The following is a 17,775-nucleotide window of genomic DNA, read 5'->3' as shown; positions in this document are numbered from 1 at the left end:
AGCTGCTAAGTTCAGCTGAGGCGGAGTGGGATGACAAATCTGTACTTGAAACCTGGAGTTGAGATCCTGACTCCAAAGCAAGTCTGTCTGACCTCTGAAGATCTTAATGCCATCATTGGAGAAGCCAATTTAAAATGAATATGTTGTGAGTGTCCTTGAGACAACTACTGACGGTGGTAGCTTTATGGGCAGCAATTCTGATGAAGAAAAAATACAATTACATGTAATAAAGTTTGGATTCAGTACACCTACCAAAGACGTGAACATCAACTTGTGACTATCCATATTCAGTAAAGGTGTTTACATTATTTTAATAACCACATGGCTATTGCATTGTTGCCTTCTTTTCTGGCATTCATTCTCCACATTTAAAGGATGTTTCTGATTTATTTTTTTCTTTTCTTGCAGCCTGTTCGTTTCCAGATAGGTTGCTCGCCTATATACTTCCAAAACTTGAGAACCATAATGAGAAGATACGATTGGGGACTCTAGTCATCATGAAGCAGATTATAAACTCTGCCTGTAAGTAAGCAAGAATCTATTGTTACTAGTGGGCATAAATATGAGACCGTGCATGATAGATGTATATGGTAGAGTAGAATTTGAGTAAAATGTAAATGTTCACCTAGAGGTCAATGATACATTTTTGGACAATTATAAGAATAAAGATTACAAAAAAATAGCCACTATATCCAGGGTAGGAAAGGACTTATTGCTGCCAAATCATTTTGCTGTTGAGCCTGTCTTATGTTATTTCAGTCCTTTCTGATGGCCTGTCTGCCTCTTGGTATAATGTGGCATTATAGGAAAATGCCACTGTTGGCATGGTTGCCCCCTAACCTTTTGGCTTTTGTTGATGCTAGTTATGATTAAAAGTGTGCTGGGACCCTGCTAACCAGGCCCCAGCACCAGTGTTCTTTCCCTAAACTGTACCTTTGTCTCCACAATTGGCACAACCCTGGCATACAGATAAGACCCTTGTACATGGCACCCCTGGTACCAAGGGCCCTGTGGCCACGGAAGGTCTCTAAGGGATGTAGCATGTATTATGCCACCCTGGGGACCCCTCACTCAGCACATGCACACTGCCTCATAGCTTTTGTGTGCTGGTGGGGAGAAAAAGACTAAGTTGACATGGCACTCCCCTCAGAGTGCCATGCCTACAACCCACTGCCTGTGGCATAGGTAAGTCACCCCTTTAGCAGGCCTTACAGCCCTAATGCAGGGTGCACTATACCACAGGTGAGGGCATAGGTGCATAAGCACTATTCCCCTACAGTGTCTAAGCCAATTCTAAGACATTGTAAGTGCAGGGTAGCCATAAAGAGTATATGGTGTGGGAGTTTGTCAAACACGAACTCCACAGTTCCATAATAGCTACACTGAATACTGGGAAGTTTGGTCTCAAACTTCTCAGCACAATAAATCCACACTGATGCCAGTGTGGAATTTATTGAAAAATGCACAAAGAGGGCATCTTAGAGATGCCCCCTTCATGCCAGCCCAACTGCTAGTGCTAGGCTGACCGGTGTCTGCCAGCCTGCCACTTCCAGACTAGTTTCTGCCCACATGGGGGTGAGTGCCTTTGTGCACTTTGTGACCAGGAACAAAGCCTGTACTGGGTGGAGGTGTTTCACACCTCCCGCCTGCAGGAACTGTAACTGTAACACCCGGCGGTGAGCCTCAAAGGCTCAAGCCTGGTGTTACAGCGCCCCAGGGCACTCCACCTAGTGGAGATGCCCGCCCCTCCGTACACAGCCCCCACGTTTGGCCGCAAGTCTGGAGGCGATAGTGAGAAAAACAAGGAGGAGTCACCCTCCAGCCAGGACAGCCCCTAAGGTGTCCTGAGCTGAGGTGACCCCTACCTTAGGAAATCCTCCATCTTGAGTTTGGAGGATTCCCCCAATAGGATTAAGGATGTGCCCCCTCCCCACAGGGAGGGGGCACAAAGAGGGTGTAGCCACCCTCAAGGACAGTAGCCATTGGCTACTGCCCTCCCAGACCTAAACACACCCCTAAATTCAGTATTTAGGGGCTCCCCAGATCCCTGCAACCTGAAGAAAGAAGGAGGACTGCTGACCTACATGTATTTTACAATAAGTTGCACACTGTCATCAGTATGCATTTATTGTGCTGAGAAGTTTGATACCAAACTTCCCAGTTTTCAGTGTAGCCATTATGGTGCTGTCGAGTTCGTGTTATACAGACTCCCAGACCATATACTCTTATGGCTAACCTGCACTTACAATGTCTAAGGTTTTGCTTAGACACTGTAGGGGCATAGTGCTCATACACATATGCCCTCACCTGTGGTATAGTGCACCCTGCCTTAGGCTTGTAAGGCCTGCTAAAGGGGTGACTTACCTTTGCCACAGGCAGTGTGAGGTGGGCGTGGCACTCTGAGGAGAGTGCCATGTCGACTTAGTCATTTTCTCCCCACCAGCACACACAAGCTAGGTGCAAAGTTACTAAGTGTGAGGGCACTCTTGCCACTAGCAAAGGCGCCCCCACATAGTTCAGGGCCATTTGCAGGGAGTTTGTGAGTGCGGGACACCATTACACGCGTGCATTACATATAGGTCAATACCTATATGTAGCTTCACAATGGTAACTCCAAATATGGCCATGTAACTTGTCTAAGATCATGGAATTGTCCCCCCATGCCAAATCTGGTATTGGGGAGCCAATTCCATGCATCCTGGGGGCTCCACCATGGACCCCCAGTACTGCCAAACCAGCTGTCTGAGGCTTCCACTGCAGCTACAGCTGCTGCCACCTCACAGACAGGGTTCTGCCCTCCTGAGGTCTGGGCAGCCCAGTCCCAGGAAGGCAGAACAAAACATTTCCTCTGAGAGCAGAGTTTTACACCCTCTCTCTTTGGAAATAGGTGTTACAGGCAGGGGAGGGGAAGCCTCCTCCAGCCTCTGGAAATGCTTTGAAGGGCAGAGATGGTGCCCTCCTTGCATAAGCCAGTCTACTCCAACAAAGTATCCACAAGAGGTACTTTTCTTCGGTAACCTCAGCTCCAAGTCAGCAACTGCAACAGTTTCCACGACGTGCACACTCTGGTGACTTCCTGTCTTCATCCTGCACCAGAAGGATCGAAGAAATCTCCAGGGGAGTGACTGAGTCACTCCCCTGCTCCAGCAGGCACCTTCCAAGACGATGACCGGTACCCTTGGACTCCTCTCACAGCGGCAAGTGTGCTCCTAAGGACACAGAGGGTGGACATCATTGACATAGACTGTCCAGAGGTCCTGCTGACTCAATTTGGAGGAGGTAAGACCTTGCCTTCCCAGAGAGCAACGGTACCTTTGAGTACTGTGTCATCTTCACCTCCTGAGGCCTCTGTATACTCATTGCAAATTCCTTCGTGCACATCCTGACCCAGGTCTCCAGCACTCTGTCCTGCAATGCCTAACTGGCTGAGTTGTTCTCCGGCAGTGTGGGACCTTCCTTTGTTGTGCTGCATTAACTGCATTTTGCACCTCCTTTATCCCCGTGTCTTGGGACCTCCAGGGGTGCTGGCTGGCATCGTGAGGGCTCTCTAAAGTGCTTAGAGACCCCTCTTCCTCCTCACACTGAGTTGAGGTCCCCAAGTTCCTCCTGGTCCATCCAGCACCATTTTGGCTCAAAATACCCTTTTTTTGGAGCCAAGGCTTTTGGCGACTTCCAATACGAAATCAGGTCTGCAACGATCTTCACGTCGTGGGACATCCTTTGCATCATTCAGGAACCCGCTGGCATCTTCCTAGGTTGCATTCCTTCAGTCTTCGACTAACCGGGGACTCTTCTTTTCCACCCTCTTCTGGTTTGGCAGGGACTCTTGTCCTTCCTGGAACTTCTTTCAACTTCTGGACTTGGTCCCCTTCCTTTGCAGGTCTTCAGGTCCAGGAATCCAGCAGTTGTTCTTTGCAGACTTGGTTGGTTACTGCAAAATCCCAATAACGAGGTGTAGTGTGTCCTAAGGAATCTTGTAGTACTTTACTTCTTCTTTTCTGGGCTCTTGGGTGGGGTAATTTACATACCTTTACTGTATTCTTACTCTCCCAGCGATTCTGCACACACTACACTTGTCTAGGGGAGAATTTGTGATTCACATTCCACTTTCTTAGTATATGTTTTGTGTGTGACCAGTTTTATCCTAATTGCATTCTATGGCATTTCCTATTGTTTGCATTGTTCTATGACTATTTACTTGTCTAATTTTGGTGTCTAGTGTATATATTGTGTATAATACTTCACTCCAGAATGAGTATTGTCTCTAAGATATTTTTGGTACTGTCACCCATATATATACCTTTTTTTTGGTCACACTGAGTGTTGTCTTTACTTGTGTAAGTACTGTGTAACTATAAGTGGTATTGCATGAGCTTTGCATGTCTCCTAGTTCAGCCTAAGCTGCTCTGCACTGCTATAACTACCTCTATCAGCCTAAGCTGCTAGAACACTAATACTTCACTATTAATGGATAACTGGACCTGGTATAAGGTTTAAGTACCCAAGGTACCCACTACAAACCAGACCAGCCTCATACAAGTCCTTATCAAGTCCTAATTAGACAACAGCCAAGTTTTTAAAGATTTCCTGAAAGAACTTTCATCTTCATTCTTATGTAACCTAATGGGCATATCTCTCCACAGTTTTGCCACTAAAAAAGAGAAAGCTGTACCTTCACATCCTGGTGAATAAGTTATACATACACTCATAATTCTTACATTTTGTCCTCTAGCTATAGTGTCTTCTGTTGCTTGAAGGATTGTTTCCACTGAACCTAATTGCTCTCTATAACACTCCGCGGGTAGTGTCTCATGGGCTCTGCATCCTCACCAAGCAAGGTCTTGTATCATCTCATTTTTGCATGAGACTAGAATACCTTGTCCTTCTCCCTTTTGAAGTTTTTGGGGTGTTCCAGCAGCTCCCAGGCAGAAGGGATGCATGTCCCTTGGTGTGTGGTGAGGTTGGTGGTGGAGAAGAGGGAGGCAGCCTGATCTGCTGTTGTTTCTTTTCCTTTGACCATACAACCCCCAACATACGTCTCCTCCGGTCCAATTCCCCAATCTCCCTGTGGGCCCAATGTTGCAGAATGCTTGCTGTCTACCTGACCCCACTTCCCCTCCGATGACTGGTGCCCATCCTCCCACTAGAAGCCAGCAAAAGCACCACTCCAGTTAGCACTGTGGCTAGGGGAGTTGTACAATGTCCATCTGAGCTGAAGTTCTATACAGCCCCATGTAGATCTGGGGGGGTCCAAGTGCACTGCATCTTGGTCCATCCAGCCTTGCTGCCTTAATTTAGGCTGCAACACACATGAGGGGCTGAGGCACTATCTTCACCATGGGGGAACAATCAGTTTCTGTGCCTACTCCTCAAGGCGTGATCAGCCTCTGCCCAGCTGATGATTGGGGGACCACATATATCCCATGGAATGACTCTCAGATTCTTCACCTGTCTGTGAGGACAGGCCCCTGATCAGTAAACCAGACTTGGGGGGTGGTGTTCATGTGGGGAAGTAGCCCTGGCCACTTCGTCGCCCTTGGCTGCTCTCTATAATCTTCACCTTTTAAGGATTTCCACTGGGCAGGGATCCACTGTGTCTACCAACCAGTAGCACTGTTGACGCGATACCTACAGCCTCTGAACCCTTTCCACCATCTTGCCTGTCAGCTCAGTCTCTCGGAAGGCACACTCTAGCAGCCTTCACAAATCAGCACAGCCAAAACATCTTGCTTGTTAGTGGCACAGTGCTGCTTCCCCCAGGATGGTGACTTCATTGGATTTGGGCCTTCAGTGAACTAGGCTACTGACTGATGATGTTGAATACGGTTGCAATTCTGAATCAAGTGTTGGCCATCTTCTTGTTTCTCTTGACTGAAAGCAACCAGTCACACCAAAAGTTGTTTTTCAATCATATTTATGGGATAAATTGTTACCTTTTGGTAGAAAGTATATTGACATGTGAGCACTCTCAAACCATGATTGCGCGCTGTGGATGCAACAGTATACCCACAATTACTTGTGCTGCTTTATCTGTTGGAAATTTGATGCATCTCACCCCACCCAGCCTTTGTACATTGAAACGTTAGGTAAAAACTGAAGTAGGTCTAATCAGTTTTGCCTACTAATTGACAAATCTCGCAAAATTGTCAAAAAAATTCTGCTTGCCTTTCAGACCATGGCAGGGGTTCAATAAACAACATATCACTTGTTTTGACGTGCCTGGAATTTTGTAAAAGAATTTTCACATCAGAATGCATTTTAATTATCCTCAAAAACCTTGAGTAATGTATCCTGTTTTATCTCGGAAGTCGTCAGAGTAGCTCATGAACACAAAGGGTCTTTTCTTTGCGACCTTTTATTTATAATTGTTTTGGGGATTATTTGGATTTGTTCTGTTTTGCTGCACCTTTTTGGTGTGCCAGTGAACGTTGAGTTTCGTAGAACCGAATCTATGACGCTGATCCTGGTGATTTTTTTTTTTTGGGTGAATGTACATTTATTTAAATCTTAGTAATTTGTCCAGTTATCATGGATACCTGTATGTCACTAGTAATTGAGTGCAACCAAACTCAAACGAACTGTAGCGCCTAAATTAATGAGGGGTAATTTTGTGTGCTTTCCCCTGACTCCATCATCCCCCCCTTACCCCGTTACCAACGCCCACCCCAAATAGGCCCTTTGACTCAATCAATAAGTGTTTTTAAAGCACAGCTACTTACCCGTTAGAGTCCCAAAGCGCTGGGGGTGGGGGGAATGTGGTGTATACCAGTGAGGTGGTTTAGAAAAGCCATGTTTCAGTTCTTCGTGAAGCTGAGGAGGGATGTTGCTTGTCTGATGTGGATGGGTAGGGCGTTCCAGGCAGTGGCTGCGAGGTAGGAGAAGGAGCGTCCTCCTGTTCTGGTTTTCCTGATGTGGGGTACTTCTGCGAGAGAGAGCTGAGCTGAGCGTAGGCCCCTGTGGGGTACGTGGAAGCTGAGTCGCTGGTTTCTGGTAGGCTGGTCCGGTGTTGTGGAGGGCTTTGTGTGCATGGGATCTTGAAAGTTATTCTTTTCTCTATGGGGAGCCAGTGCAGTGTACGTAGGTGCTGCGAGATGTGGCAGTGTCAGGGTAGGTTGAAGGCCAGTCTAGCAGTGGCGTTTTGGATGTTTTGCAATTTGCAGGTGGAGTTTTTTGTTGATTCCGACATAGAGCGCGTTGCCATGGTCCAGTCTGCTGGTGATGAGGGTGTGTATTACGGTCTTTCTATGTTCGAGGGGGATCCATTTTAAGGTATTGTGTAGGAGGCGGAGGGTACGGAAGCAGGTGGAGGTGACAGAGTTGATTTGATGATTCATGCTGAGGTCGGGGTCCAGGATGATTCCAAGGTTGCAGGCTTGGCTGGTGGGGGGTGGGCGGGTTTCCGAGGGTGTGCGGCCACCAGGAGTCGATCCATGCGTTGGGTTGTGGGCCCATGATGAGTACTTCTGTCTTGTTTGTGTTGAGTTGAAGGCAGCTGTTTCTCATCCAGTTGGCGACTGCTTCCATGCCTTTGTGGAAGTTTTGTCTGGCCTTGTTGGGTTCGTTGGAGAGGATGAGTTGGGTGTCCTCGGCGTAGGAGATATTTATACCGTAGCTTCGGACTAGGGTGGCTAGCGAGGCCAGGCAGAAGTTGAACAGTGTTGGGCTGAGGGAAGGTCCATGGGGTGGTACTTAGGTGGTGGGAGTGGGATCTGCAAGGAAGGGGGTGAGTCTCACTCATTGCGTTCTGCCAGAGGGGAAGGATTGGAGCCCGTCAAGGGCTTTGTCTCTGATGCCGGCTTTGTGAAATCTTCTTATCAGGGTGTGATGGGAGACTGTGTCGAAAGCCGCCGAGAGGTCTAGTAGGATGAGTGCTGCCGTCGCTCCCTTGTCCAGTAGGGTGCAAATGTTGTCTGTTGTGGCAGGTGGGCTGTATTGGTACTGTGGTTTGACCTGAATCCGGATTGGGAGATGTCGAGGATGTTGGGCTCTTCTAAAAACGTGGTGAGTTGGCTGTTGACAGCTTTTTCAATGGCTTTCGCAGGAAATGGAAGCAGGGAAATTTGTGTGAAGTTTTTGAGGTCGGTGGGGTCTGCCGAGGGTTTGTTGAGAAGGGGGTTGATCTCGGCGTGTTTCCAGTCGTTGGTGAAGGTGGCTGCAACTAGTGACCGGTTGATGGTGAGGCAGAGTTTGGGGGCGATGGTGTCTGCAGCTCTGTTGAAGATGTGATGGGGGCATGGATCCGTGAGGGCCCCGGAGTATATGGACTTCATAGTTTTTAACGTATCTTCGGTGGAGAGGGGTGTCCAGGTGGAGATTGTTGGCTTGTTGGTGTCCAGATTTGGTTTAGGGGGTTCTGCGCGTAGGTTGTCCTTGTTGAAACTGTTGTAGATGGTCTTGATTTTGTGGTGGAAGTAGGTGTTGAGTCTGTCACAGAGTTCCTGTGAGGGTAGGATGTCCATTGTTTCTCTTGGTTTGGGCGAACTCCTTGATGCTGAAGAGTTCTTTGCTGTTGTGTGCTTGTGAGGAGATTCTGTCAACTGGCTTTCTTTCTGGTGGTGTGTCTCGATTCTCGGAGTTCAGGGGTGAACCAGCTGGCTCTCTTTGCGTGGGTGTTGTTCTTTTGAGGGGACCTATGGTGTTGGCGCAGTCAGTGATTCATTTGTGGAAGGTGCATGTTGTGGTGTTTGGGTTGTGTGCCATGGTGGGGGCGGCAATGTCGGCGGTGAGCTGATGGTTGGTTATACTTGTCCGGTTTCTATGTGATGGTTGGATTTGGGGTCTGATGACGGTGGGTGTGTTAAGGTGAAATGGATGCATCGGTGGTCTGTCCATGGGAGTTCCATGGTGTGACTTAAGGTAGCGGAGGTTCCTGTAGTGAAGATGGGATCAAGGGTGTGTCCTGCTGAGTGAGTTGGCTCCGTCGCGATCTGTCAGAGTCCTGTTTTGGAGGTTGTCTAGGAGGGATTGCGATGTTGAGGTCTTGTAGATTCTCGAGGTGGAAATTGAGCAAGGTGTAGTTGGAGGCTGAGATGGCTTGTGTGGAGATGCAGTCCACAATGGAGTTGGCAAATGGTGTACGAGATCCCGGTGGGCGGTAGATGATGGTTCCCTTGATGGTGGATGTCAGGCTGGTCTGTAGCTTGAAATGTACGTGTTCCATCAGATTTGTGGATTTTTCAGTCTTTGGAGTGTGTTCAGGCGGAGGTTGGACCTCTGGACGATGGCGATTCCTCCTCCAGGGCGGCTGGTGTGGTCTTTCCGGGTGATCTTGTATCCCTGGGGATGGCGATGGCAATGTCCGGGCCTGAGGTGGTGTTGGTCCAGGTCTCGGTGAGGAATGCAACATCCGGGGTGGTGCTGTCAAGGAGGTCCCAGATTTCTGTGGTGTTCTTATGGAGGGAGAGGACGTTGAGGAAGATGCACTTCAGGGGTTTTGGGTTCAGAGAGTTGTTGCGGGTGGGTTGTTTTGGGTCCTAGGTCGTGGTGGTGGTGCAGGTTTTGAGGGGAAAGAAACGAGGAAGAGAAGGAAAGAGCGCAAAAAGCTAAAGGCAAACAATGAGCAGCACACAAATAGGAAAAAATAGAAAGAGGCAGAAGGCAGCCTAGTAGAAGAGCAGAGCTCTCCCACTAGACACCAGCGATGAGGTGCAGGCAGAAGCCTGTGGATGGAGGAGGGCCTCGAACTCCTGACAGAGGTCAGGGTTCAGGGACAGAAGGGCTTCACTTGTCTGTGGAGCTACGAGGTGGCAGAGCACTTTACTGACTAGGTCAGTGAGCTTGCTCGTCCTACTGCGCACAGGCCGCTATTAAGTAGGGGGGCAGGGAGGGAGGAGAGGACAGCTGGGAGGCAGGAGCGGGAAACGGGGCAAAAAAAGGGTACGGGCCACGGGGTAGCAGCGCGGGGAGTGAGAGACGGAGGGGAGCGAGAGTGATGAGAAAGAGAGCGAAGTGAGGGAAAAGAAACGAAGGAAAGAGCGCAAAAAGCTAAAGGCAAACAATAAACAGCACATAAATAATAAGAGGAAAAAAGAGAGAGGCAGAGGGCAGCCTGGTAGAAGAGCAGAGCTCTCCCACTAGACACCAGGGATGAGGTGCAGGCAGAAAGAAGCCTGCGGGTGGAGGAGGGCCTCAAACTCCTGACAGAGGTCAGGGTTCAGGGACAGAAGGGCTTCACTTGCCGGTGGAGCTATGAAGTGGCAGAGCAGTTTACTGACTTGGTGAATATACCCTGTGACTCAGGGTATATTCACCTTACCCCCTTTTACGGTCTTTTCTCCTTTTTCTATAACAAAAAAAATAATTGTCGAAGTGGATTCTGTCACTATTTTTGTTAATTACTTGCCTCTGTTTTAAAAAGAGTTTAAGTGGAATACAATCAACGTGCACTGTCAGTAGGCTTCCAAAAATATGCTGGTCTAAACATTAGATTTTTTGTTTAAAAGTTCTCTCTCTCACCCCCACCCCATTCCCCCACAAATAACCAGCTTGCCCATACCACCAAACCGTGGACTTGGGAGGGGAAGTTCAGTGCACCCGATCATACTGACAAGTCCCCTGGAGGAGTACTAGGATTACTGGAAAGTACCTTTTACATGTAGCTGATATCAGCTCATCCTGTAATACTGGGAATCTTATCAAAGATATATGTAGCAGTTTAAAACGGCAGCGATACTGCGTTAATTAGGACAATTTAGCTTTTTTCAAATGTGCTATTCGTGGTGTCATCCAAAAAGCATAATTAAAATGTCAAAGTATTAATACCTTATTTTAGGGATTATGGTGGTAGAGAGGCTATGAATGACGTGAACACCAGCTGTGTTGAAAGAGAGTATATTGCAGTGAAACAGACTAGTGCTAGAAGGTTAATGGCCCTCATAAGCAGGTAGGATACATAGGTTGTGGCTGCTTTAATTCTCCTAAAACAGGATTCTGGGTAAATCAGTAATTCAATGTAAAGAGTACAAGATAAGAGCATGATAGTCTGACCGCTTTATGCTTACTGTTGTGAAGGGTCATTGAGGAGGTAATTCTGGATGCCTATGGGTGAAACACCTAGACCCTTTGTGAGCATGCAGAGGTCACACAGTCGGCTTACAGAATTGTGGCAGCCAGGTAAGGCATGTGTGATGTGATGGGAAAGCTTTCCTTGCAACCATGCCATTTCTTTCTCTGGTCATTTTTAAGAAGTGTAGGTGTTACTAGAGGCCACTTTAGCTATCTGGAAGACCGAATGTCATGAATACTCTACAAAATATAACTAGAATTAGGCCCACCCCAGATTTACATCCTTTTCAGTGGATTGTTAGTCATCTGTATCTGATGTCCACATCACCTCTGGGGTTTCAGTAAATTGTGCCTTGCTTGGAAATCGACCCTCAGCTTTACCTAGATCATCAAGACCTAGTCTAATTGCATAGCTCTCAGTTTTCTGCTTAACTGCTTAAAAGCATTGCTTTTGCTGCTTGACCAACCAGTTGTAGTCTTAGAATTAACGTCACTTTGTTGAACTTTGAGGTCACCTTCCCCAGATGCTAAGTTGTTCTAAGAATTGCATCCCTGCCCATGCAATTGAGTAGTTGTACAATGATGGAGTGGGACAGAACTCCAGGAGGAGGCCTGCGTTTCAGGGAGAAGTGAGCCCTTTTAATTACAAAACATTGTGAGGATTCCTCCAGAAGTATCCAGGATTTCTGCCTTTTAGTGAGGAATTGTTCGCAGTTTGAGCCTTTCACTCCCTCTGGTATTAAAATGATTCTTAAGTTGGTCATATGTGATATTCCCTTGGTGCCTTCAACTCAGTCTTTAATGCTTCTTGAGGCATTTGAGAGGTGTGAGACTGTGGCCTGGAGTGTTAAATTGCATCACTTGGCCTCAGTAAATCTAGATACACCGCATCAATTCTCATTTGAAGCGAACCAATGTTTGGTCTATTTCACAGCCTTTAAGATGTCTTCTGTAGTGATGATCACTGTGCTGGTTTCACTCACTGCCTCTTCAGAGCTGTCAGCCTTTCCATGTAGAAATGTATGCAGAATTTTTCTATCTTGGTTTTTTGCATAGCCTTGGGCACTCTGTCTTTGACCAAGAATAGGAAGGCTTTACTGGGTGGACAGGCTCATTTGATTGCATCTTTGTCTGTGTCTTAAGTGGAGGAGGAAGACTCCCAGACTGGGTATCCTCTGTGCCTCCAGTGGTGTCAGCCACTGTTTGTGGCAAACCTGGGGCCTCTTCCAGCTCCTTCAAAAGTAGGTCTTTTTGACAGTCCGGCCACCCCCTTTGTCTACAATATATAGAAATTCCCACTGTTCATGGTGAGGAGGCTGGATGGCCTTCAGTCCACCACCTCTTTTAGTCACCAACTGTGACAGTTTGTTGCTTTAGCACAATCTTTCAGTCTAGGTCTCGCTCCCTGAATTTGCACTCACTCTTGGTCTCAGGGATGTCCCCACCAGCAGCCGCTACCTGGCTCCGCATCTCCCCTCGCAGGGCACTTATCAGGTGGAGCCTCACAGACCTACCTCTTCACTCTGCCACTTTCTCAGGTCTTCGTGGGGGCTGTTTGCCAGGACCACAGAGGGATTTAAAGGTGGTGGTATCTTGTCATCCAAACCCTGCCAGCTGCAACCATCACCTGCAAGTCTTAAGAGTTCTTACTGATGGACCCAACCACAACTCTGCCTTCCTCTCACAGTCATTGGTGCCTCCAGTGATCCTGGAACCTCATCTCTGGTGAGTTTACCTTGTGGGTTAGGTGCCCCAGCATACATGTGAATGCCTCTACAATCATGGCTGTCTGTCTCTTTCTCTTTCTTGTATTGTATTGTATTGAAGGGCCCAGTACAGAGGCTCACTGGCTTGGATTGAGAATAGGGCCTGGACTTCGGACTGCAGTATTATGACTCCCTGAGGCCTAGTAGAAACAGTTTGGCCACCACAGCAGCAGGCAGGAGGTAAACATAAATTTGTAAGTTGCCCTATAACGAGGATTGTGGTGGATGTATGGAGCCTGATCAATCCATGCCTGCCATCTTGGGTTGCTGGCCAGGCCCCAGTCTTTAGCCATGTCTTGTCAATGACAAACGTGTCTCACTACTCTAAAACAAGTTGTTTTCCTGAGTACCAGATGTGGTATGGTTATTCAGTCTCCCCCTCCTTTTTCATTTTGGGACCATTGAGAAATGTAATAGTAATATACTTGTCACTTGAGTTTACATTCATTTAGATCCCCAGAAAGCATCCTTAGATGTATTGTTGTTAATTTCCATTTGAGTTCAAAGAAAGTGGATTCCTGTAGACATTATTACTTGAATTAATCTTCTGATACATTTTCCTTGGTTGGCATTTACATCACGAGGTGTCATTTTGATTTCTTTGTCATCTTCTGTCTCCTTCCAAATGTCCTGTCACTCTGTGGAACATAAACCTGGTTTCTGCATTATTAATACATACACATTCTGAGCCCATGGCTTCCTGTAACATAGATTTTCTTGCTTGGACAACTGTCTTCTCATTGTCAAAATGGCTAAAACATTGATCGTTCTGAAGAATCTCTTCATAGTCAAAATCTACCTTTATCTTGCTTGTGAAGGATTTCTTGTCATTTCCACCAAAATAAGGAGCAACATTGGTGCCATTCTAAAGGTAAGCCCCTATTGCAGATGTATGTTAGCAGAATCATCGGATACTTTCCATGCTTTTTCAGAGTGCTACTGTCTGAAAAAAACTCAAAGACACAGGCTTTGGCCAGGTAGTTTGGTTTGCTTGAAGCCTAGCCTTTGCGTCTAAGTGTATTAAACCATGTAGTCATTTTACCATCCATTTGGAAAAGGAAAAGAGCATGATGTAATAGTAAAATGTTGTCTTTGAGATGATTCCAGCTCTCCTAGCCTGTGCTCTTTCTCCTTCAAAATACTGAACCAGCCACCCTCTCAATTGAAATATCCTGAACAAAAAACCTTCATTTCGGAGAACAAAAATTGTGAACGGAGTGTGTTTGATGATGCGCAGCTATAGGCCTCTGGCTTGCATAGGGGCACTTGTACACAGGCGTACATAAGGCTTTAAAGTGACAACTTTTTTTTTGTTTTTTTTTAAATAGAACATTGCCATCTTCTGGTATATGCAATTCCCAACTAGTTGTGAAGGCAATAGAGCGAGTATTAGGAGTAGGGAGTAATCACAGTTGTGGTAATTTCTTCTTTCGTTGCATCCCTGAATAATACTTGTGAACCAGATCTGCTGCTCTTATTCCTTTTGGGAATTTTAGTTTTGGTTGCAAGGAATTGTATTCCCTTACAAAAAAAAACTGACTTTTCTCAAGAGAGGGACAGTGAGCATATTGGTCACCTGTCCATATTTGCCTGCCCATGTTTGTAGCATTTTACGTTGTGTTAAATTACTGTATCCGTACTTGTTGTAGACTCAGAATTTGCTGAGAGAGCATGCCTGATACAGGCCGTCTGAAGTTAGAGAAATTGCTTTCAGAACCCATTAAGCAAGTAATTATGTTTAAGATCATTTGGAGCTGCCTAAACTGTTTTGTGTACTTTGGGTTGCCATGGGGAGTTTTCACCACAGTATGATGTTAGTTTTTGAAAATCATCTTGGCTGAACATGTCAGATATTTATTTAGACATGCAGTACAGATTGTCCCTTTTGGATAGAATTTGCAGAATGGGATTGTGATGTCTTCTGGTGAAAGGTTAATAGTCAATGTGTAAGTACCTCAACTGACCTTTTGACATAAATATGCAGTCATGTTTTGTTGCATTTTAGAGATTCCGTAACATGACAGTTGTGCATCTCTTTCAGCTGTTCAGATGGAAGGCAAGAAAAACCTAATTTTGGCATCCATGAAACTTCCTCTCCAGGATAGCAACAATAAGGTACATTTCCTTTTGATGCATTTTAAGGTATTTGATATAGAGCAGAGAGTAGCAATGAGAGTCTTTATAAAATGTGTTGATTTCTTCAGCCAACATCTTAATCGTAAGCTTCTGTACATATTCAGCTGTGGAACTGAAGTAGATGGTACTGCACATGATCATTTGATACATGTTTAAAGTTCAGCAAGATACACATGCTTGGAATGTTCAATACTGGAGTAAGCTTTCCCTACATGCAAGAATGACAGCAATGAATACCTCCTTGGAAGTGACGCTTGAGTCCAGGTTTTTCCTTATGCCTCATATCTCTCTCCTGGAAATGAGGTCAGAATACATGACTCAAATTTTTTCAAGACAAACTCTCTTAATTCAGAGCACATACAACACACCATTATCTGAACCAACAGGGAGGAATTTGCATTATAGTCCTGTTTCTTGAGGGTCGGATTATCAGAATTACTCTGATTGCCAGTAGTCTCCACATTAAATCTCCCAGGAGTTCTAAACTCTGAGGCAGACTGCTTCATCAGGATTAAAAACAAATGTGGGTATTAACATTTTTAAACATCTTTTTATTTATTTTTGGTCCCGATAACATACTATATGAATTTATAACATCTCTGAATTGAATATGTTAAATTTAACCCATCCATTCCCAATACCACTCCTGCATTGCATATACGGTACACCAAGAGTGACTTGAAATAAATCATTATAGTATCATTATTCCCCCTTGGAGATGAGAACAACAATAGTTTCTGGATTATTATCTTGTTTGTGCCCAGATCCTGCTTTGGTAGCCTTCAAATCCAACTTGTATGGTATGTTCTTATTGTCACATCTTAGGTTCAGACCCCACCTTTTCCAAATGATCCATTAAACAATTTATCATTTCTGTCCCAAGCTTAATATCTGTTTCCACCTTTTCTCAATGCTGACCTCTTTCATTCTACTGGTGTTTTTTCATGCCTGTTCCAATAACATCCCTTATCAATGATGAGCTATAGGGGACAACCAGTGTATCATAAGTCCCCACATTTGGGTTGAATCTTAGGATTATCCAGTATTGGATCTTTAATGGAGTCACATGCTTGAATCATCCCAGTCGTCGAAGTGGGAGTCCCACGGTACCTTAGAAAAAGTCAAAATAGTCATAGGCTATAATGCTAGTAATGTTAAACATATAACCTATCCATGTCCTTTTGAAAAAAGAACCAAACTTGATCTATGACAAATCAAATGACAGCAACTTCTAGAACAACCCCCAGAGAGACTCCTTCCCTCAGATTTTCTACCGCACGTCATATGAAGGCAGTCTCTCTGAGCTCTCCTCAGTTTTTTTCCTGTCAGAACAACTTTCAGCTTCAGATTATGTCTGATACTTCCAAAAAAGGCCTTTTTCGACATTGTAAGACCTGTGGCAAGAAAAGGCTCCATGTGGATGATCCACATAAGGATTACTTGTACTGTCTGTATCTCAAGCATCCGATAAAGGACTGCAAGATATGCCACACGTTCTCTGCTAAAACTGAGGGACAGAGAAGGAAGACTTTTAATCTGGTTACAGGCAAAATCCTATACTTCAGGTGAGGACAGAGATGTGGACCCTAAGCCTCAAAAAAAGTCTAGATCGTCTGACACGAGGTGGTCTGAGAAGAGCAGAAAACATCACAACACACATCATAAGGACCCTTCTAAAGCCTTAACAGAGTCAGCCTCCTCCCATGCACCCTCTCTAAATTGCAAAATGGAGACTTGTCAATGTTCTCCATCTTCAGAGCCGTTGACATCTTCAGAGCCGTCAACCATTTAAATTTAAGTCGACGACGACATTACCATCGACGATCGTATCGACCACGACTACAACAGCTACCGTTGCCACTGTATCGTCGATGAGACCATCGTTGACAATGACATAGTCGCCGGTTTTAAAAACTCAAATTCTGTCGATGTGGGTGAATGACTTGACTACAGTAAAAAAAGAAACCTCCATTGATGGAATCATCGACAAGGTTTCCTGCACCGTCTATGATCCACTCATCAACTAAGACATCGTCAGAGAGACCCTCTTCAGCAAAGACATAGTCGGCGGTAACAACACAATCAACGACAAAGACACTGTCGACGAAAGCACCGTCGACGGTAACCCCGTCAACGAGACCCAACTGTCGACTATGGCACTAGCGTCAACCACTGCAAGAGATAGTGCCTCAACGCACTGTGGTTCCCATCTCTGCTGGTGCGGGATGTACATAGTCAGTCAAAATTACGCGTCAAATTTCAGGGTGATGACATTGAATACGAACAGCAGGAATATGTATAATAGGCATTACTATGAGCCAGTGCAACATCAGCAGCACGTAATACAGTACAAATGCCTGCTTACTTACAGTCCATGCTCCAGGACTATAAAAGGAGGTTTCCAGACTCACCCTCAACCACAGCAGCTACAACCTCCCATTCCGGCTACACCAAGAACCATGCTTTTACCTCCGGCAAGACTTAGGTTCACACCTAACCAGAGAAGACATCATCTCCTCAGATGACGAAAGAGAAGGAGCGATCATCACTCCTCAACTCCCTAGTGATGAATGGGACGATTACTTGTCTCTTACGCCAACACCACCACCTTCTCATCCATCAGATTCTTCTCTGGAGGATATAGGAAGATTTCATAATTTTATGGAAAGGGACGCCACACGCTTCCATTTACCAACATCAGACTCCCATTCGGAATGTTTTCTCCATAATTTTAAGGCGCAAGCAAGAAAATCGTTGAGAGCAATTCCCATTATAGATTACATCTGGAGCGAAGGTTTAAAAATAATTTAAAACCCAGCCACAGTCCCACCAGTGCCACCCAAACAGGACAAAAAATATAAGGCTATGG

At 45.7% G+C, this 17,775-nt stretch overlaps 1 protein-coding gene across 1 annotated transcript in view; it reads left to right on the top strand.

Moving 5' to 3' along the window:
* MROH1 (maestro heat like repeat family member 1) overlaps positions 1 to 17,775 on the top strand; it is a 1,237,492-nt gene that overhangs the window by 419,631 nt on the left and 800,086 nt on the right. Inside the window, exons 11-12 of the mRNA XM_069221041.1 lie at positions 409 to 522; positions 14,812 to 14,885. Coding sequence (XP_069077142.1) covers positions 409 to 522; positions 14,812 to 14,885 — 188 coding nt within the window. The remainder of the gene's footprint in view (positions 1 to 408; positions 523 to 14,811; positions 14,886 to 17,775) is intronic.

This window comes from Pleurodeles waltl, chromosome 2_2 (assembly GCF_031143425.1).
Source record: "Pleurodeles waltl isolate 20211129_DDA chromosome 2_2, aPleWal1.hap1.20221129, whole genome shotgun sequence".
Classification (NCBI taxonomy): Eukaryota; Metazoa; Chordata; class Amphibia; order Caudata; family Salamandridae; genus Pleurodeles; species Pleurodeles waltl.
This window is presented reverse-complemented; position numbering and strand designations above follow the sequence as displayed.